The following is a 27515-nucleotide window of genomic DNA, read 5'->3' on the forward strand; positions in this document are numbered from 1 at the left end:
AGATATTGGAGATGGCGCTGGACGAAGCTACACCAGCTGGGTGATGTTGAGTGGATCATGTGCACAAGTGTAGTAAGGAAAGGGCACAATCGGAATTATAACAAAAATAAAAGTCAACAGTAACTGTATATCCATTGACTAGGGGGTTTAGGCAAAAATTTAAGTAAAATAAGGGGTTATGAATTAACTACAAGAATGGTTGGAGGCTATGAATTATTAAATCAAACAAAGCATAAGCAAATATTATATATTTTGGGAGGTTCTGGTCATGAAAACTTATGCACTCGAGACATATAGTTTTTTTTAATGCAAATTAATGAATGCAATTAAAGACAATGAGACAAAGATGTTAGTAGCTAGCCCATGTCTTGTGGTCATTTTGGATTAGCTATGATTTGAAAGAAACAAATATACAAAACCAGAATCAATGGAGCCAAATACATTATTCTTCAAAAACAAAGTACATGTCCATCTATTCAGTATTATAAATTGAAGACGGCGACTATGCGGACCACCCTAAAGTGCTGAGTTAACCACCCTTACTTAGTTCACCACCTATAAATTTGAATTTTTTAAATTCTGCTGAGTTAACCACCCTAATATGACATAAATACCCCTAATTTCACAAAAAACATATTTTTACTATCTAAACCCACAAATCCCACCCAAACAAACACACTCACACACATACCCTACCCCTGGCCTACCCGCAGATCTTGGCTGAAACACATCTACGCCGCTGCTTCCTCCACTTCCTCCACTTCCTCCACTCTCCTCCACCGCTTCCTCGGTCGCCGGTGCTCCCCTCCACCGCCGATTCCTCCTTTGCTCCTTCTCTCTGCAATTTCAGGTTCGTTTATTTCTCCTTCCCTCACTCACTCTCGGTGTCATCTATGTTTAGGGTTTTATGGATATGAAATTTTCGGTATCATCATTGTATAATGCATTAATATATATATTTGGCCTACCAATTACACATATATTTGATATTTTAGAGAAATTAGAATGAGATTTTGAAAGTGGGTGTCTGCAAATTAGAATGAGATTTCGAATTTCATTCGGTATTGTTGTGTCGAAATTTCATAATTTGTTCGGCATCTACCTGTCGAATTATGCCCAAATATTCAACAATATACTTCCTAATAGAATTTGGTCGAAATGTGTTTACAAATTCATTCGACAGTTTAGTTCCGAATTATTTACATTCCTTCGGTAGTTATCCTCCGAAATGTCAAATGTTAATCGGTGGGTCTCTGTCGAATGAAGATATTGATTTAACTGGTGTTGGTTCTATTCGACGGGTATCTGTCGAAACTTTGATATATGTTCGGTGGGTGTCTGTCGAATGGCAAGAATATAAGATATTTTTACATACACTCTTCTCTTATTCTATATTTCATGATAACTGATATGCTCTGTATTCTAAACATGATTTTAACTTTTGAATGTAGGTATGGATAAGAAAGGGGCATCTAGAGGTAAATCTTCTCGATGTGGAACTTCTAGAGGTAAATCTTCTAGAGGTGATGCAGCAAATGAAGATCGAACACGTCCTACAGCTTCAGAGAGGCGTAGGAAAGCGGCCAAACCTATTTGCCTAGAGATGGGGGATGATATCCAGCCGAGAGAGACTCCGGAAGATAATGTAATAGAAGATAACAACAATGATTCAGATGAGCCTTTCCTTGGAGGTCGCATTGATATGTCATTGCTTAAGAGCGTCAAAAGTCGCATTGCTGCTTCCATTTGGAAAAATGAGGTATTAGAGATTATACATAATCACTTATATAATTTAAAATTTTTGAACTATATAGTTTGAAATATTTTAATTGACTTGTGGCTTGTTTTTGAAAATAGGAACATGAGCCCCTAAGATGCATGTCCAAAACTACAAAGCTGCGTACATGGGACTTGTGGGGTAGAAATGATAATAACAAAGTGAAGGGGTATGTTAGAGGATCTGGGCTCGAACCACTGGTGTCATGCTCTTACCGTACTGTTGATAAGGTAGTGGTCTCAGCCTTTGTTGAAAAGTGGCAACCTGAGACTAATACTTTCCATATGTCATTCGGTGAGATGACCATCACACTAGATGATGTGTCAAACATTTTGGGAATTTCGGTTGTGGGTTTATCACTTTCTACACCCCCTCATGATCATATTGCATCAAATTCGTTATTGAGAACATACTTAGGGGTGAGTGAGGCAGATGCCACATCGGAGTTGGATGACTATTCTGGTGAGTATGTGCGTCTCGAGTGGTTACGGTCGAGGTTTAGCCATGTGTGTTATACAGATGATGATGAGCTAGTGAGGTGTGCTGCTAGAGCCTATTTATTATTCTTATTGGGATGTATCTTTTTTGCCGATAAGACTGGCACAAGGGTACAAGTCCAGTATCTAAGATTACTTACTAATCTTGACACCGTTAGCCATTATGCTTGGGGTACAGGGACCTTATCTTTCTTGTATAGGCAGTTAGGTGTTGCTTCTAGGTCTAAGGTTAAACAAATATGTGGATATATGACCTTGTTGGAGGCATGGATGTACAAGCACATGGACCATATTGTTAGTCCGAGTTATGACATAAATTACTTAGAGAGTAGCCTTCGTGCGCTTCGATAGACTCTAAGGAGGGATACTGGGACAACTTGTGAAGATGTGCAGAAACTGAGACAAGGACTTAATGATTAAAAGGCGGATGAGGTATATATTTATAGTTATAATGAAAAATTAGACTTAATTTTGCATTAGTCTAATTTTGCATTTGTTGCTCTTGGATGAATTATTTGATACTAACTTTTTTTTTTTTTTTTAGGTTATATGGAAACCCTACAAATCCAGTAGACAACAACATCTATTACTAGATGTGGCATTCTACATAGGATTGATCAAGTGTTTCCATATTGTGGAGCCGTATTATCCCGAGAGAGTCTTGAGGCAATTTGGACGGGTACAAACGATCCCCCCTGCACCACGTGCTTCTCAGCGTGGTAGACGAGGTGCTTATGCGCAATCGTACAATCCCTTTTACGAGTACTTTGATAATACGTGGGAGAGGTGGCCGGACCACTTATTGTCTCAAGATAGTCGTAGTGTAGCAGTGAAGGCTTCATTATATATCTCATCCGTATATCCAAAATCCGGCACTTAAAACTGCATTTGACCCTCATAGGACCGTGGCACTAGGATTTGGCAGAGTATGGATATATTGGCTTAAATTTTGAAATTGCTATCAAAATTGGTTTATTTAAGCTCATATTGGCTTATATTTTGGCATGGTATATAACTTGTTGCTTATATATGATATTTTGACTTATAGGATTGTGTTGACCGTATGTTGCATATCACTCGCCCTATTGTGGCATTGGGCGAGGATGAGGCCACAAGACGTCCTTCTCACCTTTACAGGGCGATTGAAAGTCTACAACATATCTTGGAGGGCACACACTTGAGCAACACTTTGGCATACTAGCGCCGCTTTCGACAGTGATCACCCGCTTCCATTTTAATTATTTTTTATATGGCTGCCATTTTAGATGGACATGAATTATAACTAGTTGGCAAACATGGATTATGGATAGACTAGGTATAGTATTTTGGCCTATTTGATGAATTATAACTAGACTTGAAAAGTTCCGGCAAGAACGCAGGATGATATTTTTTTGATAGATTAAAAAGGTTATTTTGTAATGGATTGAAAATATTATTTTGATAATACCATCTTTAAAGTAAAAAATATTAGGGGCATTTTGTAATGGATTGATAGCTCATGCATTGATATTCTTCCCATTTTAATCACTTACGTCTATCATCTAGGTAAATCTTAGTGTACTTGTGTGGAAGTTGGATTGTGTAACAAAAACTTCATAAACACGTATTATGATAATATTGAGAATGGGTCAAGATCTAATATTGGTGAATATCATCCTACATTCCTACATACATGGTACGTACGCCATAAAGGTTAAAAACAAATCACTTTCTTTAATGAAGTTTAAATTCAATCATTATCAAGAGACACAATTCCCGGCGTAGGCACGTCACCCTTAATTCGCTTGAACTTCTCAAGGCGATTTTGGTATCCAATGTACCAACCACGTGTGGCATACGCGTCGACATTTTTATGCCAATCATCTGAAATAAATGGCATAGGATGGCCTGGGGACAAGTGTACCTACACATATTAATTAAGTAAGCAAATTAGTAATGAAAGTTTTTCTATTATAAATCTACAATTATACAATCTATAGCCGTACCTGTACAAAATGATCACGGTTGACAAAACCAATGCAAATCTCACGGAGCTCAACGTCTTGATGTGCTTTTGAGTGTGCATATAGTGAGAGACACGTAAGGCATAACGATCTACATAAATGAATCACGGTTACACCATAACATGTGGCGATAATATATCTTATCTTGGGCATGGTCATCCAATGATCTCTGGGTGCAAGGGTGTCATCAAAATAATCAAGTGCTCTCTAAAACTCAATAACTCGCTTGTGCACATGGAAAACTGACTCAAATAAAGCCGGTGTATGTAGTAGTGTCTTGGATAAATTTGTGCGTACCTTTCGCCAAGCAGCCACCCAAAAGCCCATAGCTGCAGCTACAACTCCATATCCACAATACCATCTGGTAAGGCATCGGTTACACTATAAATATACGGTCTCATGATGGGTTGAAACTAGTCTATATACCGATGTGGATGAGCAAATGGAATGGGCGAACTCATCTTCACTTTGTTGGCCCATTTTTTTATTTTCTTTTTTGGCGAGCTAGAGCCAACGTTGCCAATGGACGGTGAGGGTGAATGACTGTCACAACCAAAAAGTACGTACTCAAATGTGGATGACAAACGCTAGGTAGAGGTTTCAGCTTTACTTGGGTGGCCCCTATTCTTGGTCTTCACTTGTGGTTCTCTTAGAGTAGTGGAACCTGTATTCATGAGCTCTTCTAACTTCAAATTTATGTGCTTCTGGGTGTCTGCATCTTGCTCTTCCATTCATTTTATTAGTCTATCTACTGTGGCATTAACTGAATGATCTGAGAGTTTTGTGACCTCCGGTTCCCTTTTGTAATCCAACTTTCTTCAATAGGGATGAATGGAGTCAAGATGAATAGCCCAATTACGTCGTCTATACGACAAAATCTCATGTGCACATGACAACTCGTGTGTCCGATGAATTGTGCAATTACATGGTAAGGCACCTCCAATTCATTCAGCCCTGTAGAATATGAAAGAAATAAATAAATTATTGGTACAAACTAAATAAGTGTTTAATGCATAGAATTAAGCTTAGTTAGTGAATGTATCTCCTTATCTCACAATCAATTATTTTCAATGTTGTATCTGATATATAGCCTAACAATTCATTCATCTCCTCATGTTTCTTGACACTATGTTGGATAACACAACGACTTTTCTCAAATGATGCCTTAATGTGTGCATGTTGCAACTCTATCAATGTATGAATATGCTGCCATGATAACTCAAAACTAAGCTGACTAGTGCCAAATTCCTTCTTTAGCCTTGAATGTTCACTTTCAGCCCTGTTCGTAACAACAAGTTAGTATGTGTGTCTAAGCATATAACAAGTTAATGATAACAAAAATAGACTACATGTTCGAAGTGGTGTTACCAAGGTGCATACAAGTGTTTGTCCATGCAACCATAGACATCTTCTTATACGGTATCAACCAACTATCCTTAATGTACTCAATAGCTCCCGCGTATGAACAAAAGTTGGTTTCCATGTCACGCAAACTCATCATCGCTCTCCGATCTAACCAAGCAATTCCAAGCACCATTAAACTTCTCCCAATGGTCAACCGTACCAAACAACTTCCTATAATTTTTCAACACGTTCGTACTAATGTGTCATCTACACAATAAATGTCTGGCACTAGGAAACACTTTAGGGATTGCAGACATAAATGCTAGTTCCCAATCCGTGACAATCATGCTAGGAAGATAGTCATCATTCAATAAAGACCGTATTCTACCTAAAGCCCATGTATAATTATCCTCCTTCTCAGAAAAGTTATAAGCGAATGCAACAGAGAATGTCATGCTAGTGGAAGTCATACCCACAATCTCAAAAAGTAGTCAACGGTACCTATTAGTCTTATAAGTGCAATCCATTATCAGTACATGCAGAAATGCACGTAATATATCAACACTCTCAGGATGAGTCCAAAACAGGTCAGTCACAACATTACGAGAACTTCTATGCCACTCGACATAATTATGTTCTCTCAGCTTAATTAGCAATACTTGCATCTCTGATCTTCCGGCCCTCTCGATGACCCTATGTCTTTGCCTTGCATTGTATACTGTTTTGATTATTGATGTATTCTGTGGATTTTTGCTTTTTATGATCTTCAATATATCTTTCGGTTTCACTAAAGTCTTGGACAAAGCCACTAACAACGAATTCTCTTCTTCAGTTAATCTGCTTGCTAATGAATGTCCTTCAATATACTCTAAAAGTACATGGTTATGCACTCCACATGCAACTTCCAACTCCCATTGATCACCATATCCAGTGTTCACTGCCTTCAACGAGAATGGACATCCACATTCCTTCGAACGGGTGCCCTTAGAGTCATCGAAAAGTGGTTTCCTACGGCTAGCAGCATCAGATGTGTGGTCGCCTAAATCTGACTTGGTTGACTTTCTTGACCTATTTGGCTCATATTGACCATTTCTCTCACAAGTAAATTTGATCCAAGGTCTCTTACTACAAACCTCGCCTGCATCAGACCTTCTAATGACAATTACCATGTTGTTCATTTTTCCTTGTGAACGAATCCAACTAACCACTGAATCCTTACTTTGAAACACCTACACATGACAATTATATTATTTACAATTCAAATTTAGGTATGCATAACTCATAATTCCCAGCCATATAAAAAATGTTTACCTCTGCTGTTGTGAATTCATTGGTATAGTCAAAATTGCATTTTCCTTTAATTATATTGAGTTCGGTAGAAGCACCAACTTGCTGCTCTTATTCAGCAAAAAAAAAAAAAAATTATTTGGGTCCCTGTATTCGACGGGAAACCACCGAATATATCATATATTCGGTGGACAAGTACTGAATATACTAATATAGTTTGACAATTAACTACCGAATAAAACAATAAAAAAAACTATACGTTGGCCATTCGATGGCTATCTGCCGAACGGTTGTATAAACTTTGGTGACAAACCACTGAATAAGTTGCCATTTTTCAATGGGCATTGGCCGAACAACTAGTTAGAAAATTATAATTAAATTTATAAACGGTGGATACCCACCGAAATATATACATTTATTCGGTGATCAGCTACCGAAATATCGGTACTAGTTTACCAAATAAAAACGCAAACTGATTGTTTTCCAGCCGCGAAAAAATTCATGAAAACTATAAAATAAAAAAATAAAAAAAAAAACCAAACTTACTTCAATTGATGACTCCAAATTGTCGTTCTGAGTGTCCATTTGTCAAAAGCAGGTGATTTGGATACAATGAGATTGTTTAAAGAAATAATCTATGTCTAGGGTTTGGTTGAAGATGGTGGTGGTGGTAGAAAATAGTGGAGTGTTGTTTGATGATGGTGGTATACGTGGGTGGAGTCAGCTGGTGGGATTGTTTAAAGCAACAATCTATATCTAGGGTGGAAGGTTGAAGATGGTGGTGGTGAAAGGTTGAAGATGAAGATTGAAGATGGTGGTGGTGGAAGGTTAAAGATGGTGGTGAAGATGATGATGGAGTCAGCTGGTGGTTAAAGAGGGTAGGGGGTGTAGGGAGAAAATATCTTCTAAAAATATAAGATGTCATTTATGATCAATTTACTATGGGGTATATATGTTTTTTACTAAATTAAAATTAGGGTGGTCGGAATAGCCGCCGTCTAACTTGAAACTATTCTAGGAAACCAAGATCAAGTAAAACATTAAAAACAAGCAATGCCCATGTTTAACAATGATCATTGATGACCATAGATTATTGAAAAACCAAATAAAAAACCGGGCACGTTACCAAACAGTCTCCCTTCAATTAAATATAATCATCCAATACACCAAACTGTCAAGTTCATTTGGTGAATTAGTTAGTTATAAAGCCTTGTTCTTCCTCATCTTCTTCCCAAAACTTTACTCGTACACCTAATTAAGCCTACTAAACATGAGTGAACGTGGTAGTGGTACTGCTGAGATTCTTGTTGTGCCCAAAGATGGGAAAGGTCACCTCTTTCCATTGAAAGAGTGATTATCCAATTGATTTGACAGTAACAAAGGGATTACTAGTAATCCGGGTCGTTCTTACTAAAGTGCATACCCATATAGGTATCAATATATAACTCGCGGCTTTGTTACAACATGCCAATTATAATCTAAATTGAAAGGGTTAGAATGAAATAATAAAAAGCATCCATTCATCAATATTATGTTTGTTTATTTTGATATAGAGAATGTTCGTGTAGTGAGATTTAGGGTTTTGTTAAAGAGGAGAGTTGTGTAGAGATGTTGAAGAGATGACTGGAGAAGTTGAGTGTACAAAGCTATTGGATATACTAATGGTGTTGGGTATAGTTTAAGTTAATTATTTTTTAAATTTTAAATTCAATGTGTCTTTAACAGTCAATTTATATTAGGATAAAATGAGAAATTAATATTTCATTAAATTATTAGAGCTACTGCTTAAGTTAATTATTTTTTATATTTTAAATTCAATGTGTCTTTAACAGTCAATTTATATTAGGATAAAATTAGAAATTAATATTTCATTAAATTGTTAGAGTTACTGATAAAAAAATTAGGTCCGAATAACAGCACTCGTAATCATATATGAAGTGGACCCCATTTAAATATTATGTCAAAACTTGTGCAAAAAATAGAATGTCATGAATCTTTCTCCTCAAGATAATATTAGGATTTAAATCTCATTAATTTTAAGATAATATTGGAGTAATTTTGAAATAGAAAATGTGTAGATAGTATTTTTAGACCTCAGTCAATTCTTATATATTATTATAGTTTTAGTCTAAAGATGACCTATAAAATAGACTAAACTGTGAATTATCTTTTTTTTTTTTTACCTGATCTCTCAAATATTTTTCCTCTCCTAAAATCCTAATCATCTAAAACTAAGATCTAATGATTTTAATTCATTTTGATGGCAAAATTAGAGGAGAGAGAGAGAGAGAGAGAGAGAGAGAGAGAGAGAGAGAGAGAGAGAGAGAGAGAGAGAGAGAGAGAGAGAGAGAGAGAGAGAGAGAGTTGCAGCTCGATCTGATTGAGTCTTCAACCACAAAGCATTAACCTTAGGAACTGGATGAGTCTCGGTTTAATGGCCAAATAGTTACAACCAGGAGAGCTTACGCTTTGGGCATTTTAACAATATATTTTGATCGTTTAATATTTTTCAATCTGGAGGATTGGGTTCCATGAATTTTTTGAAAATAAAACGAAACCAACTAGTTTATGACCAATATTTATAAGGTGCATTCTACCCTCTGAGCCAAGTCCTTGGATGATCCACTGCCAGCTGGGTTCATCCGATTGAGTATAACACCGTTAAAGGATCGAGAACACTAGGAATTTGCACCAATGCCAAATTGAAGCTTCTGTAGCTGAACATGCATGTGGGATGCCTTTCTGAAAGCTGCCACCATCACGCTTTAACTGATTCATAAATCTCGATGTACTTACCAGCTGTGTTGTTCCAGCTATTGTCAATTTCCATAACCTTCTTAACAATGCCATTCCACTCATCTGGTTCTGCATCAGTAATTAACAAAATAACTAGACAAATAAAAAACCAATGAATATGACACAGAATTTTGAACAAAATGCAATCATCTAAAACAATGTTTAAACTGCTTAGGACCTCTTCGGTTGAGATTTCTAAAATGGTTTTCAGATATAGTATTCAGAAGAAAGAGAAACAGTAGTTTCATTAGTTTTTAGTTTCTGGACTGAAAAACGAAAAACAATTCTGAAAATATAATTTCTGTTTTCAAGATTTTTTTTCACTTCTATGTTAAAGAGATGCCCTAAAGGTGGGGATGGGGCACATACAAACACACAAACACACAAAAGAGAGAGTGAAAAAGAAATAGTCAACTACATCAAAAGGTAAAATCTAATGCAAGGAGAACTTGCTGTTTCTGTACCAAGCAGATCCCACACAAAAGGGAGAGAGAGAGAGAGAGAGAGAGAGAGAGAGAGAGAGAGAGAGAGAGAGAGAGAGAGAGAGAGAGAGAAAAGTTAACTACAAGAAAAGTTAAGAGAGATCTAATAGAAGCAGAACTTACTGTTTCTGTAGCAAGCAAATGCACGATCTAAAGCGAAATTTAGGGATCCTTCATCAATTCCTTCAAAAACAAACCTAACAAAAACAAATTTGCGGCTTTGGTTGAACATTTCTACAATAAAATTCAGAACATATAGCCAAGGCATATTAAGGCAATAACTTTTCAGCCTACTAATGTCAACTTGAACCCGAGAGCACGTATTCTTCAATTCATTTGGTGAGGAATAGTACCTAAATAAGGATCCCTTCCCAGTAATGGCAAAGCTTCGAATAATAATATGATTGCAAGAGGTTAGTGGTTAGCATGTCTCTGCAATATCCTCTTTGTAAATTAATATCTTCACTAAAAGAAAATTGTGTGTGTGTGTGTGTGTGTGAGAGAGAGAGAGAGAGAGAATTCTTAATATAAACATTGGGGATGAGTGAAAAGTGAACAAAAAGTTCAGTCACTTAATGATAAAATTCAAGCAGTTAAGTCCTAATCTTTAGGCATTAAAATAATCCAGGCTGAGAGTGTTGCTTTCTCGGTCATTCATTAGTCTGGCTAAGTGAGTTTCTGTCACTTATGAGCTTATATTTTCTACGCAAGCTTTTGGTCTCCATTAGTAGCATGCCTGTATTAACTCACCCAAACCCTAAACCCTGCATAACACTCACCCAAAGAAAGGTAACAGGGTTCTACCTAAGATTCCTGAGCAAATTGGTGCAATGGGTTTTTTAACACAAAATTTTTCCAGGCCAAATATATATATATATTTAAACTTTTAAAATTCAAAAATTGCAAAACAAGTTACCCATTAGCCATCTCATGGTTTGACTTATCATCCATGTCAAAGACAGTGTCTGCAAGACCACCAGTCTTTCTAACTACTGGGACCTGAAACAACATTTAACCCCAATGAGACTTCACGTAACTCTGATTTCCTACTAACTCATATTGTGTATCTACTGCAGATGTATTCTTATGTTATAACATACACTATACAATCAAAAAATCATAGATAGATAGGATAAATTTCACTTTTGGTCCTTGTAGTTTGGGCCAAGTTCCACTTTGGTCCCTGTAATTTCAATTGTTCTGATTTTGGTGTTATACTTTACAAACTGTTGCAATTCAAGGACTAGTTTTCATTTTCGTCCATTAATTCCTAAATTGCAATGGTTTGTAAAGTAAATGACCAAGAGCGCAACGAATTTGATAATTTAATGAACGAAATAGTAACGTGTCCTTGATTTACAATGATTGGTAAAGTACATGACTAAAATCAGAACAACTGAAACTACAATGACCAAATTGAAACGTGACCCAAACTACATGGACCAAACGTGAAATTTGGCCATAGACAAAATGGTGTAGCAAGTACAAGGGCAATGTGAATGAATGTTGATCGTTTTAAATTTTTATGCATTTAGAAATCTGTTAAGAGCCATCACCGATAGACTATCATAGATTAAATGGTGGAATTTTATTATCCAATCAAAATACATACAGCCCCATAACGCATTCCAATCATTTGGGCAAGTCCACATGGCTCATACATGGAAGGAACTAGAATGATGTCTGCAGCAGCATAGAGCAAGTGGGATAGCTCCTCACTGCATAGCAAAGTAAATCAAAAACAAGAAAAATCAGTAAGCAGCAACATCCTTTGTATGGCTTTATAAAAAATAGACAGCAATTTATACAGATAGGACAGGCACTCCAGCTATTGTAAGGAATTGATTTCCATCCTCCCAAGACCATTAGTTCCAATAAGGAATAAGAAAATATGAAAATAATTTTTAAATAGATTTGTAAGTACAACCAAATGTAGATAATGAATTGGGTAATCATTGTAAGGTGTTTCAAGATTGATTACCTATATATCAATAAAATCCGAATGCTTGGACCTTGGTTATGCTACAAAAAGAGTACCAGCATATGAAGATCCGTCAGCTTGCTTTGATTCAGTAAGTAGGGAAAAGAAAACAAGAAAAATATTAAGCACGATCTTCAAATAAATTCAATATCTCAAGAAATATTGAATATCCAGGCCGAAAAAAGAAATATTGAATATCCTTTTGCTCTTGTCAAGGATATGTCTGTTCGCAACATTAATAAAGTATCAGAAATCTTCTGGCACCAAGAAAATTTATAAAAGTTCTACATTTTGTTTGTTAGGAGTTGAAAGAAAGGTATGAGAAATTATTAACAACAGAAAAGGAGATACGTACAGAGCATGCCACAATGGGTTCTAAAGCTGTAGATACATAAAAAATTATAAAAGGGTTTTAGAAAAAACAAAAGCTATAGATGGAATATATATCCAGTAGCTCTTCAAAAATGCTAGTGATGTGAGGTGATATGCTACCCTTAAGCAAACCTTTCTAAAACAGACTAAATTAATCCAACATACATTATTTTAACTAAAAAACATGTAGTTTTTATAATAAAACAAATGATACAATTAGGATGAACGGATAAAAAGACAGATTAATGGATTATAACATGTCACATACATTATGAAAAATAATATCAACATGGAGATGTCTTCATATCTCCCTCTCTCTCTCTCTCTCTCAATAAGTAGAGATGCCTGAGCATTTTAATAAAGAACAGTCGGACTTAATCTGGAATCTAAATATAGTACATATACTTGAATTAGCAACATAAAAAGAAGGTTCCATGATTATTTATTACTGACAGAATCAGAGTAGCAACAAATTTTCAAGTCAATCCTCTCAAATATGAGACAGAATAGTAAAGAATGAGTGGAACTATGAAAAGTGAGAAGCATGACAATTAGGAAAAACAGAAAAATAAAATACACCAGTATTAGACAATTGTGTTGGGTGGCAAGCTAAACATGTCACAATATAATAAATGCCTCCTGGTTCTCAACACAGTTATATTTCTCTTCAAAATGAATCATTCTTTAACAAATATTTTGTAGACTTGTTTTATTCTAGAAGTACAGCACGGACTAACTCTGAAAAATTCAGTAGTATCATATTGATATTGGACAGAACAGACTGAAGCCGCATTGGAGACCTGGGAACCTAGAGAGCCATTAGCATAGGGCATACAACTTTTCTTGCTAATCAATGAAATCGGACAGCCTGATGCATATCCCAGATGAGGGACCAAACAGTGTTATTTTTTTTATAGGAGACCAAACAGTGTTCTAAAAAGCTACTCTCAGGTATGCATCTCTAAAATAGTTTACACTCTTCGATTTATATGCAGGGACATTTACCAAAGACTTACAAGCCAAATCATGGTTGAGAAAAGAGAGAACCAACAAGGGAAACATGAGACACGAAACTGAAAAATAATTTTAAAAAACCTGCAATTAAGGCATATTCAGTTTTTCTGTTAAACACAAACCAATTTTTACATCATTGTATCTCGAATCCTAGCATAATCTGAAAGACATAAACCTCAAATCCATTACCAAATGTGCGAGATCTTCAAATTCTCTTTCAACCCGACAATCTGCAGCTTTTCCCAGTAAAACCATCTGTCCACCCTATAGTTGACTCCAGCATTTCAAGTAAAGAGAAACTGATCAAAATCACATTCAGAACTCTTCTCAAAGATTGTAGTCAGTAGCCAAGCATAGATAAAGCAAAATTATGGAGTGAAAAAAAAATAATAATAATAATTGCCAAAGTTTTCACAACAGATAATAATTGAATCACGCTAGGAAGATCTAGGTACCCAAGGCCTAGAAATCCAAAATGTCAAACTAGCCCTTTTGGTTGTTACAAATGGTATCATAGCAATTTAGCCCATTGCCTATGTGAGACTCATGGACCATGATTATGACAACAACACCTTACCAGCAAGCGTCAGGGGGTAGTGAAGATCCACAGGCAGGTAAATGGTTGTGTTCCACATCGGAAAGGCTCTTCCATTGATATATGTGTGATATTGTGATTCTTCTCTTGGTGAGGACGCCAAAGTCTAAAGGAGAAGAGATTATGATACCCTGAATCCCACATCTGCTACGCACTAGGGATATCTAGGGTACTTAAAGAAGACTTAAGGATTTTGGGAGCTACACACCTCTCAAGAGACAATGAACGACAGATATAAGACTTTAATTCTTACGTTCACCTACACCATTGTAATATGGGATATAAAGACTAGTAAGTTGCTATAAGATGCCCTATTGGGTTAGCAGTGACCAAAATCCGACTCACATATATCCAGAGGAGAGACTAATTGTCTTGTTGGGGGAGTTAGTTCAGTTGCTGTCTTGTCAGGGTATCATAGGGATATCCATAGGAGAGACTTTTAATCTTTATTTTTTGTAAGGGAGTTTTTCTATCGTATTTAGTTAGGCTGTCATCTGTCATACTTACTCAACATATTCTTCCCAACACAATATTATTTAACTTTAGAAACCAAGGTAACATTGTTCCCCATATGTCTTGATCTCCATCTCACTTAACTAATATATATGTATATATATACACACACACACACATTATATATATATATATATAGAGGGATCCCTCATTTAAGGGTAAATAAGGGATCTCTTGTAATGCCCACTCCACATTGTATTTTGATGATCGGAACTGTCTACATTTAAGGTCTCCATTGAAGGATCATCCTTGCAAAAAATTAGCTAAATCGGAAACTATTTACACGTTTGACTAAATGGTCATCATTTCAAGTGTTTATTGAAAATATTTTGTTTGTCTATTTATTTGATCAAAGTTAGATACCTTAATGGTTTCTGATTTGTCTAATTTTTTGCAAGGATGATAGACCTAAAAATAGACGATTCAGATCGTTGAAATACTATATGGAGTGGGCCCCATGGATCCCTTAAATAAAATTATTTGAGGGATCCATCAATGGAAGGGGCCTGATATATTATATATAATATATATATATATATAGAGAGAGAGAGAGAGAGAGAGAGAGAGAGAGAGAGAGAGAGAGAAATCCTCTCTTGTAAGGCAGTCTATCAAGTTATGTTGTCAAATTGTCATCAAGATAGTACATTTAGAGACGATTTCACCTTATTAACGACTGTCATCAACAATCTAACATAACATGTCAAAATGCCAGACAAGAGAGCATTACCCTATACACACACATATATACACATGCTCGTGTGCATGAACACACACCCAAAGCACGAGTGCACCAACACATCCACACCCACCATCCACCCACACAAAATTAGGAGCACAAAAATATGTAATGCATAAACAGACTTACGAGTTCTTCAACTTGCTTTATTGCATGAGTAATCAAATGAAGACCCTTTTGTGCGACTAAACGAGTGATACAGACAACCAAGGGAACCTTGAGTGTCGTGTCTGGCACATGGTCACTTGAGGCCAAACCAAGTCCTCTTTGGACATAGTACTTGCATAACTTCTTGCCCTCGGAGTTTTGAGCTGCAGGAAACAGAACAAAGGATAATGAAAAAAAATTATTGTGCATTGGGTTTTAATTCTTAGTAACAAATAATTTCCTGGTAAACTCATAGCACAGACCCTTCACCCTAGTGTACCCTGGTCAACTCAACATACCATTTTTAAGGGTAAGGTTAACAGACACTCCAAATATGTGGGAACTTGTATAAGACAACAAATCCAAAACTTGGACTCATGCCTATCCAACAACCCATTCACTATATGTATCATCCAGGCCGCTCGTTAGCTAAGGAGTATTTTGTTTGTTAAAATCTTTACCGGAATTGAAAACAAATCCTAATAATTTATGCATCTGATGGACTTTTGTAATCGAGTAACTGAGAATAATGGCCTGGCATAGAAGTCCCTTGCAATCATCAAAGCAAAAAATTAAAAAGCCAAAAATGGTAAGAGGCAATGTCTGGCATTTGACAAAGACCTTTTATCTCCTTTTTTTTTTTTTTTTTTAAGAGAAACATAATTTTATTAATCCAAACAACCAGTACAATTAGTGACAAGGAGTCCATTTCAACAGATCAACAAAAACACCAAAAATACAATGCAACCTGCTTGCATTTTCCAACAAAAATCTAACTAATCCCTAACACAAAGCTGCCTTCCAATCTATATAAATATCAGAAAAGGAAAGATCCCTAAATTCTGTAGAAACTGAGGCCGAAAGAGATGCCCAGGATCTGACTTTTTCCCACAACTCCTCCACACCCACCCCTCTATAATCTTCAAAGTCCTCCTATTTCCTTCCATATATAAAATCCAGAAATCCGCAAATACCTTACAACTCATAAAGCATTAGCCTTTTTTACTCCACCTAACACCTTGTGCGTCTCACACATCAAAGAGACACACAACCTCCTGGTAGAACCCAGCTCATGTTGACTTCCTTAAACAACTTCAGCCACAAGCGCAATGCAATATGACAGTGTAAAAATACATGATCAACACTTTCCCCCTTCTCCTTGCACGTGATACCCTAATTAGACAAAGATCTTTCTATCCGTAGATAGGATTTAGCATTTGATCTTAGGTATAGGATCCAGCTTCTCTTTCTCTCTCAGTTGTTTAGAGAAAGCAGATACCAAACATGCGGAACCACATGTTGGATTGCTCCACTTAATCTCGTAGAATTCAAGTACTGATTCATTTAATACATTGCCCTTTTGCAGGTAACCCACAGCTCCCTGCTCTGGAATTTATCAAATGAAGATGTAGAATAATGAAAATTCAAGATAACACTATTCAACTGTAGTCTTGTAATCTCAAATCAATAGGCAACAACCAGGGTTCACTTGCACGGATGGCCTTTTTATGTAGGCGATCTAAAAGAAAACCCCACATGGACAAGAGAACTATAAAATAATTAAACACTACTAAAACAAAAAGAAAATAAATCAAAATAGTGTTATTTTATTTTATGGGAAACAAGAACTGTAATGGAAAACAGTCTACTAATTATTTTTGAGCCCATGCCTAAAATAGGTACATAGGCCACGAAGATCCCCATCAATTACAATCTAAGGAACAAAGAGCTGAATGGAAAATAAGAAAATATTTTATATCCAAGACACTCATTAGGTGAGTATCATAGATGAACACATACACACATGGCAGACCAACGCAGAGCAATAATTTTTTTTTCCTACACTCGTTTAGACATATTATTCCATTTACTGAGTCGGCATTATTTGCAAAACTACTTCAACAAAATGTTAGATAACAAAATATAACAGCAGATCTTAAGAATATATAGATCAAATTTCAAATTTAATATAGACTGACTCATAAAGTTACCATGGAACTTCGAAGGCAAGAAAACATCGGTAGAAGGGTTCCACATCGCAGTGTCTATTCCATTTACTATACCAATGTACCTATAGAATTACATATAACTAAAATTTCAACAGATGTAAAGACAACAATGGAGTTTTTATATTCTTAATCAGAAAGGAGAAATAAAGATTAAGCAGGAACATATGATATGCACAGAGCAGAAAACTTTCCTGAGAAGGGAACCATGCTTCAAACACATTCATGCAAAACACATATTAGTAAAATCACCAAGTTATATGCCAAAATGGAAATTCAAAGGGATTAGAGGTAGGTGTTACAAAAACCAATGAAGTGGGGTGTCATCAAGAAATTAAGATCTGGAAAATTCCAACACGTAAAATTAATATAAGCTTATGACATGTAAAAGCTTTATATTCATTCTTATAGAAATAACATGCTTTACAACCTCAGATTTAACTGTGAAGAACAACAATTGGAGTATGATGAAAGTGTACCAAGAATAGTACAAACTATCATCCCAAGTGCTCTTTGGACCATTTGATAGCTTTATATAATAAAAAAAAGGAATGGGTTGTTTTTAAGAAGGCTCTCCCTCGCTTTAAATGTTTTTGAGGATTGAAAGTCATTGGTCATTAAATTAAACATGAAATGCATAATGCTATTGTTTGCATTAAACTAGTTAACATTAGTTATAAAGGAAAAAAAACAAGCACGAAAAGAGATCACTTCATAAGGCAAATATCTAATCACAGGATCTTGTACTGCAACATCAGTTCAAGAATGACTGAATTAACCATATAGAGCAATCTAGAAAAGTTTAATCTTTTTATAGGAAAAAGTAAAATTTATTAAAAATGAAAAAAAAAAAAATCATATTGATTATCACAGTCAAGGAACTTACTTATCATGGTTTCTTATCAAAGTGCTTGAAAGCCATCCAGAGCAGAGTGTTTCCTTGAGATAAGTTGGAGAGACCGTACTGAAAGTGAAAGAAGAATCACTTGTTGGAAAAACAGATACAAGGGGTGATCTTCTTTGTGGGTGTGTGCTCATGCCTGCACAGGCACAATTGAATTTTTCTTTTTTTGAGAAGAAAATCAACTTTTATTCAACCAATACAAAAGAGATACAACTATAGCACACCTTACAAGACAAAAGCTAACATCAATCTACCTCACAACTGCTTTTCTGTCTAATAAAATCAGACATAGCTATACCCCTAAACTCAGTTGAAACCAATACCCACATTGAGGAACACAATCTAACTCTCTCCCATAACTCCTCCAATCCAGGTTCCTTATAGTCTTCGAATATTCTCCTATCATTCTATGTCCAAATCACCCAAACATCAGCCAACACACTACAATGGAAAATATACAATTACACTAAATGCAAATAAGGAAGATGCGGTGCCTTCAGAAAATATGAATGGAAACTGTATAAGTCAAGTCAGCATGAGTTTTTAAAGCACTAATGTTTCAAGTTCCAACAAGTTACTGTGGATTATGCTACTTCTCATCCCCAGTTCGTAGATTACCTTCATAAAAGTTAAGACTTTCCAATCAATGTAAACATGAGTCTTCAGAAGCTGTTAGAGTTTATTGTTATTTTCAAATGAGGGTTCTATGTTAATTTCCTAGGCTCTAATTAATATAAATACATGTGTGTAGGATATAGCAGTTTCTCAACTGAAACCTACTTTTGTATTTTCTTCTTCTTTTTCTCTTCCTCAAACTTCACCTTGGCATCAGAGTCTAAGATTGAACCCATATAGTAAAACCTATGCAGAATCATCTGAGGATTGTAGGAAGAGGAAAAATGACCATTCAGTACTTCTTATGTCAGCAAGAGTGAGGTTGACGTCATGTTGACATCAGCACCCACATGATGTCAGTATGCAGGGAACCATACCTCCTAAACCAACTCTTCATGCTAAGAATTATGGTGATATTTGGTGCTTTGTTTAAATGAAAATTTTCAGCTGGAATGTTAAGGGTCTAGGGTCTCGGAGTAAAAGGAGAGTTTTTCACGAAAATTATCAGCTGGAATCATAATTTCATCATGCAAATTAGGGCCAATAGTCCCATATATTTATAGAGAAATGTATCATATATTTTGCCTTTGTAATTAATCAACTAGTATTTTGTTTCCAATATATCTAGAAAGCAATTAATCCATCAATGCAGTAATCAATATATTCTTTGTTTGTGTGCGAAAAAAAAAATCTATAACATTATACTTTTTTTATACAAAAAACTATAACATTATACAATAATTTAATATACCTTTTTTAAAAAAATAAAATTCATAATTCACATTAACAAAACCTGAAGCTAAAGAGAACAAAAATAAACATGGAGCACATGTTGTATGGCCTTAATCACCCTCCTTCCCTTTCTTTTTGTACAATGTTTAATTTCCTATATTGTCCAAGGCCATGAGAGGAGTGACTGGGAACCTTGCAGAACCAGTGCAGTAGTCATAGACCATGTGGTGAGCCCAAACCCACAAGAGCTGGTGGTTCTGGTGAAGATTGAGCTCTGCCAAAGTAGGCTCATCCCACCAGTACTTCTGGCCTCCACTGCTGGTGCACTTCTTTGCATTGTCTGTTGCTGCCAGTGAAACTGGGCATTCACAGGCATTGATTTCAAAGCCCTTGTAGGTTGAAATGAAGGGGTGCATGGGGCCAGTCCGTCTAGACCCGACCCCCCTGTGTGTCCCAGTTGTCTGCATTCCATTTTTTTCTTTAGGGAAAAATTTACAAACATGACACATACTTTGATGCTTATTTCATTTCAGGACATTAATTTTAATTCGTGTTAATAAAGGACATATACTTTTATTTTGTGTCAATTAAGGACCCTGTTTTATCTCAACTTTGGCCCGACATTAGACTCATCAAAACTCCACCAAATTTAGCAAAATTATACTTGGTTTAAAGCTATGCATCTCCTCTTTACAATCATATAAAGATCACTCAAATCGGACATCTATAACTCCAAATAATTGGCCCAAAAATAGGGTACCCGAAACTGTCCAATCGGATCTCTAGGAAAAAATTTGTAAAATCGGACAGTTTCGGGTACCCTACTTTGGGGCTGATTATCTGGAATTGTAGAGATCCAATTTGGGTGATCTTTATATGGTTGTAAAGAGGAGATGCATATCTTTAAACCCAATATAATTTTTCTGAATTTAGTGGAGTTTTTATGGGTCCAACGTTGAGCCAAAGTTGAGATAAAAACTGAAAAAAAAACATAGTCCTTAATTGACACAAAATGAAAGTATGTGTCCTTCAATAACACAAAGCAAAATTAATGTCCTGAAATGAAACAATCATCAAAGTATGTGTCCTGTTTGTAAATTTTTCCCTTTTCTTTATAGGAAACGAGAAACTTGTATTAATAAGGGAAAAGAGAACAAAGGGGTACACCCCCATAGCTTGGTGGGGTCCCATCCACTAGGAACACTACTTGGTGCTGGTTCTAAAAGATGGAGTAGGAGTGAAATTCCTTGGTGGGGCTGAACCTAAGGTTCAATCTTTGCTCCCTGTTGCCACACTATCCACATAGAAGTTGGTCTGCACTGAATAAGGTTCATCAGTGGTGTTGCCCAGAAAGTCCAAGTCAAACTCATTGTGAGTTGGACCGTCCAATGACATATAGAAAGCAGTAACAGTTCTGGCAGAATCACCCTCTATGAGCTTAATCTGAATGGTCACTTTTCCAAACATATACTTGTTCTTGGGTGAAAACCCAGCACCAGAATAGTTGCCAAGTTTGAGATGAAGCTGCTCTCCCTCATAAACAAAATGGTCAAAAGCCCAACTGGCTGGAAAAGCTCATCAACTTTGCTGACCTAACCAAACCCACTAATGCAAGGCCCACAAACACACTCATAAACCCAGACATTTTAGACCCTGAAATGGCCATGGAAGGAAGAAACTAGAGCAAGAAGAGTATACAGAGGTGAAGCTTCTTCTTCCTTTAGTCTGAAATGTTTTCAGTCTGAGCCTATACTCAACTTCAATATGCACAATAACAGACTTGCATTGAACACCAATGCATCCAGTTTGTGAGTTATTACTCTATCATGTTTGCTTCATATACATTGTTGGATCATCCCCTAACAACTTAAGCTTTTAGGGTATCATGATTATCTAAGATGGTATCAAAGTTTTGGTTGCAGCAGGTTCTGGACTCGAAATCTCCAATCCTCATTCCGCACTTCTTTGTTTATTTGTAAGGTGCAGGGTGGGCTGCACTTATATGTTTCTCAGTATCTGTTTATCCATGTGCAGGATGGGACTTGAGGGAGGTGTTAGCTTGATTTATATTGTTAGCCCATTCCCTAACAACTTAAACGTTTGGCAGCTAGTGGTTGTCTGATATAGCATTATTCACATCACTTAAATCCTTCATCCCCCAAAATCAACAGTCAACATTTTAACATTAGTTGCCCATAATCTAAACCCTATTTCCTCTAGACTTTTTGTTATATGTTTTTTTTTTCTTTTTCCATTTGACTTTTTGTTATATCATTCAGTAAAATGTAGTGAGACAATTCAAGGAATTAAATAAAAATGCAAAGAAAATATGCATTACTTAGTTACTATAGATATACATGTGCATATAAGCTAATCAAGAAGCAAATAGAGTATACAATTTGCAAACCAAAAATTCAGTGAGGCCACTTACACTACTGCATTGCTGTAGACAATTCCACCTTTCAATAAGCTTAACCTCTCAGGATTATGGCCAACAGTTCGATCATCAACTGCCTAAACCACATTGATAGGTGTGAGAAATATGGAAACTTTTGGCTGCTAAAGCATTTTAAAATTCAACGAGGAATGATTGGTTGGGGACATTTCAAAAGAAGAATAAGATTCCAACAAATAATCTGAGTTTGCAAAGGTTTTAGCAGAGTGGAGGAAAAAATTTTCATCATGAAATACTGTTTGCACTTTTTGTTCCAGAAAGTAATAGTTAGGTGACCAAAGAAACAGTTTTATCAATCCATGAAAATGCATAACACAAATAACGCCAAATTACAATTTCAAAACATAACTTTAGTCCATTAGCACAAACAATGAATACCATATAGATTGTATTACTTTATGACTGCATGTAGCAAAGAATCCATAAAATTTTACAAAAAATATATACGCACACTGGCACACACAAACTACACCCACGCAAAGAGCCCACCTTGTCAAAAGTTGCATACAGAGATCCATCAAGACCACACATGCTAAGTTGCTCTTTTCTGCCATATAAAGAAAACAATGCCTATGAATAGGTTTTGAAAAACTTAAAGAAATTTATATAATAGTGAAACAGTCATTTTTAAAAGTTGCATGGATCACAAATCTGAATTTAAGAATACAAGTATAACAAGTATATTGTAAGCAAGATAGATGAGTTTTAAAATGTGATCAGAAATACTTAACCATAGATGATTCATTTAATGCTCAGTTCAAGAAGGAAAACCCTACACTTGGTTGTCTCCACATTGGTGTTTTCTATGCAAAAGTGTGGCTGCGAGAGTATTGATAGTACCTTTTTGGCACTGTCCATTCACTTTGCAACTTTGAGTTAACTTACTGTAAATATTTGAAATACAGGAATAGTGTGTTTGGCCAAGACACTGCCACTCTTTGATGGCTAGTGTATTATTTGGGTGTTGGGGATGATAAAATCTATGCAACCACCTACTAGATGTCTTGGATAAAATTATACAAATAGCACTATGTCTGGATTCTGGAAGAATATTTACATTTTATTAGAACTCTAAATTATGATGAAATATTAAGATGGATTTTTTCGACAATAAACATTAAATTATTCCCAGATGATTATATGTCTGAAGTTCCAATACTGACAGGTAACATAGCATCCTGGAACTGAGGAATGAAAAACTATTATACAAAAAGAGTTACTTCCTTGATGTTGGATAAACTTTTTAGATTTTGTATATGTGAGGGGCAATCTGAAGATTTCAAGGATATTTATGTCAACACTATTGAAATATTCCATCCCCATCAGCAACAAATTACAAGAAGAACTACAGTAGCTAAGAAGAACTACTGTGGTTTCACAAAAGGTTCCTTGTCCGTGATTGAGTTTTGAAAGGAAATTTATAGGGATTTAAAAATAGAAGGACATGAACAAAGAACATATAATCCCTGGCAATAAAGGTGAAACTCTAAACAATTGAGACAGTTCATTCATGTGAAAAGAAATAAAAGGATGCCACACTAAGGAAGATTGATCAGATCAGGTTAATAGGTAAAAAGAGACAAAAATCTGGAAAAATTTAAAAAACAAAAATAAGAGTACACAATAGTTTACTTACCTTTTCTTTATAAGAAAAATCGTTTGCTTACCTACATTCACCATAATGCTCCATGTTATGGATTGTCAATACTATTCTCGGTTTCTACAAATTGGTGAATTGCACATGGTGATATTAATATTATATGCAACAATGAACTATTTTACAACATTCTTATCTATCACAAAACTTGAAGCTGACACAGTAGTGATAACAGAAGTAAATACCTTAAGTGAAAGACAATGATACATATCCCAATAAAGCAAGGGTAAAGCACTTGTCTGCCATTCATGGACATGAATGATATCAGGTTGTGTTCCAGTCATCTGCAATGATGTATCATATTGTCAGAAATTGGAAGAACAAATTTTGTGAAGTCAACAATTTCAAATAAGTTCTACCATGGATATCGTGCTACAAATAACTTTGTAGAACAGCTGAGAAACTACTTAAGTTAGAATATTCATAATTAAATTATGCTCTTTTATTCACTTCATTGAAGTTGGACTTTTTTTTTTCCCTGTGTAGTGTCAATTACTACAAAAATTCAAGTAACACTTCATATGCAACTCATTCATGGAACCATGAGTTCAACAGTTCTTCGTTTCAGATCTTTTTTTTTTTTTTTTTTATGAATATTTAACTTAAATGCAAGATGCCAAATAGACAAAGCCTTTATCATTTCTGAGTAAGGACCAATAAAACTAAATAAAAAAGTTAACTAATATCAGTGTTTGGGTAGAATTATAGATAATGCCTTTGAAAAATCTAAAGAAGTTACCGGTTTTCAACTAACAACCTGCATCCATTCGAGGCAAGCACGACTAAAGAACAAATATGCCTCCAGCTCATTGTATGAACCCCCATACACATGTTTCCCTTTAAAGAACTGATTGGAAGGTTCAATAAATATAACTGGGATTCCTGAAACTACCCCACGATATGCATTAGTGGGTATCCAGTTTCCATCATGATAAGAGTTATATGTTGTGATTAACATCAAGTCATTGATCTGCTGCTTCTGGATACACTCATAGAAAGGGAGCATTACATCTACTGTGTGGCCACGTGATAAACATGCTCGAGCAAGCCCAGTTACAACATCACCAAGACCACCAACTTTCGCTATTGGTGCCATTTCAGCTGTGACATGAATTATGTGCATGAGTTTGGAATCCTTCTTTACTTCATATTGAACTTCCAAATTCGCATCCCAAGAAGGGAAATCCTTCTTCCAAAATGGGATTTCATCAGTAGGAGAAGGCCAAACAAACTCTTGAATACCAAAATCAGTCAAATTTCCTTGCTTTGCCATGCCTACCTGCATATAGGATTGTTGTTAGTGACACTAGTAAACAGTGATTAAAAAAGAAAAAGATAAGCATTGAACAGTTTTTGGTTGAGTCATATCTATGATAATTTTTTTTTGGGGGGAAATTGAGAGTAAACTATAAATGATAAATCCCATATATATTATGGGCTACAGTTACAGTATCCAGTAATTCCAATACTGATTTTGATTGCTTTCACATCTTCGAAATTTTCAAACCAATTGGCCTTCTCTTCTGTACAAAAATGTATTTATTCCCCTTCAATTTTAAAAGTTTCAATCGTCCACAAATGAAATGCCATAAATAAAATAAAATAAAATAACTGCAAATAACAAACATTTGCATCGGTTTCTTTATAATTAGAGAAAAGCAAGATGGAGAAATTACCTCTGGTGCGAGAAGGGTTTGAGCTAGAATCTTGAAATTAGAAGAGCACAAGTTGTGGGCACTCAGTCCGTTGTTTCTGTTCAACACTACTCTCCTTGGATTCCACAATCTTGAAGTTGAAGGACAAAAGAACTTTCCAGCAATTGCACGCTCCATTGTCACTCTTATTTGCAGATGCTACTGTGCTTTATAAAAGCTTAAAAGCCTAAATATATCTTACAAAAACAAAACACATTTTGAATTCACAGAAAGGAAAACCTCCCGAAAACCCTTTTTAACTCTTTTCTGTGACTGAGAAACAGAACTGTTGTACATGAGATGAGGTTATTAACTGTTGTACATGAGATAGGCTATTAACTGTTGAACGATAGAAGACAGTGATATTATTTGTTTGCTTGTATAGCGACTGTGATAAATTTTATATTTCGTAATTTTAAACCCTCTAACCACCCAAAAAATTTACCTAAATCTCCACCCATCTAGAAATTCTTTTAAAACCTCCTATAATTTATAATTCTAAATTACCCTTCTGACACACGCTGACATCACTGATGCACACTGACATCACAATGACGTTATTGTAACTGAATTTAACTGTAACTGAATTTTTCTGAAACTAAAGTTTTGTTGAAATTCAATATTTCACTAAAACTAAAATCAAACACTGAAACTGAAAATCAAATATTTGATGAAATTGAAAATAAAATATTCCTTCAAAATGAAATATTCAAATTGTAACTGAATTAAAAAAATAACACCGCAAAAAATAATTTAATTATACCGTCACACTGCTTAAACATTTTATTACACTTAAAACGAAACAATTTCACATAAACACTAAAAAAAAAAAAAAAAATAGTTACATAGTTACAGATATTACAACTGAGATTGAACCAAAATCTTCAAAACTTCAAATCCTCAAATCTTCAAATCTTCAAATCTTCACATTCTAACTGAAACTGAACAATAAAACAATTTTAATAGAAATGAAATGAAACAAAACACTATAATTATATACAAAACATAGTTATAAGTGAAACTGAATTTTTACAAACTAAATCTGAATTTGCACGAACTGAAACTAAATATGAACAATAAAACAATAAAACAATAAAAAAATTATAACTGAAACTGTTTCACGAATTGAAACTGTTTCACGAACTGAATCTGTTTCACGAACTGAAACTGTTTCACGAACTAAAACTGTTTAATTTCAATACAATTCCTATAATTTCACATTTTTAATGATTCTACATGACTTAACAATGAACCTATACAATGCAAATTAATTTAGCCGTGTGGTGAAGGCATGCAATGCAAATTAATTAAAGACGTACAAATGAAAAACAATGAAAAGAAAGTGCTAGGCTAGCTTGATCGACCAATTTCAAGCTTTCTTGACTTTGAATATAAATGAAACTGATTAGCAATTGAACGCACCAATTAAACTTCTGAATAAGCAAACTCATCAAATGAAGTCAATTAAACCCAAAAGAAAAGAAAAATGAAGCCAATCTGATCGATTTGGGGTTTTCCGATTCATTAACAATTGCAGCAAACCAAATACATAGAACTGAACAGCACAACGAAGAGAAGAAGATGGGTACCTGACTCGACGGAAATGGCTGCCGGAAAACAGAGAACGCCGGCGAGAATGTCGCCTGCTTCTCTCCTTCGAAACAGCGAGCCTCGGGGTCGTCAATATCTTCTGATGGCACCAGTGGACTCGGGACGACGAGAGGAAGCCATCCATGGTGGTCTGGCACCTTGTTGTCGCCGGAATCGGTGGATCGCCGGCAAGGGAGCTCGGGTCTGCCTAGACCCGAGCCGGTGTCAACGTTTGGTTTCGCGGAGAGTGGAGGGCAGGGAGAGGAAGAGGGAGGAGAGGTGAGCGTGATGGGACTAGTATCGCCGACAACCGTCGCC

General features: G+C 35.6%; 1 protein-coding gene and 1 pseudogene across 2 annotated transcripts; both read right to left on the reverse strand.

The window, feature by feature from the left end:
• Positions 1–9288: 9288 nt before the first annotated feature.
• On the reverse strand, positions 9289–25901 carry LOC147292312 (uncharacterized). 2 transcript variants are annotated; one of them, XM_086232597.1, is made up of 15 exons: positions 25590–25901; positions 24671–25192; positions 24099–24197; positions 23924–23976; positions 22746–22803; positions 22233–22315; positions 18437–18514; positions 17536–17615; positions 15527–15708; positions 13743–13817; positions 12168–12208; positions 11799–11904; positions 11103–11185; positions 10310–10383; positions 9289–9773 (listed from the first exon to the last, which is right to left on the reverse strand). In XM_086232597.1, the coding sequence occupies exons 1-15, from the start codon at positions 25743–25745 to the stop codon at positions 9667–9669; spliced, it is 1797 nt and encodes a 598-aa protein (XP_086088723.1). In that variant the 5' UTR covers positions 25746–25901; the 3' UTR covers positions 9289–9666. The 2 variants fall into 2 exon arrangements, with proteins under 2 accessions (XP_086088723.1, XP_086088724.1); XM_086232598.1 differs by having other exon boundaries at positions 24671–25188; positions 25590–25723.
• Positions 19948–21467, reverse strand: LOC147292313 (xyloglucan endotransglucosylase protein 6 pseudogene; annotated as a pseudogene).
• Positions 25902–27515: the final 1614 nt, after the last annotated feature.

This window comes from Dryas octopetala, chromosome 2, assembly GCF_963921425.1.
Source record: "Dryas octopetala chromosome 2, drDryOcto1.1, whole genome shotgun sequence".
Classification (NCBI taxonomy): domain Eukaryota; kingdom Viridiplantae; phylum Streptophyta; class Magnoliopsida; order Rosales; family Rosaceae; genus Dryas; species Dryas octopetala.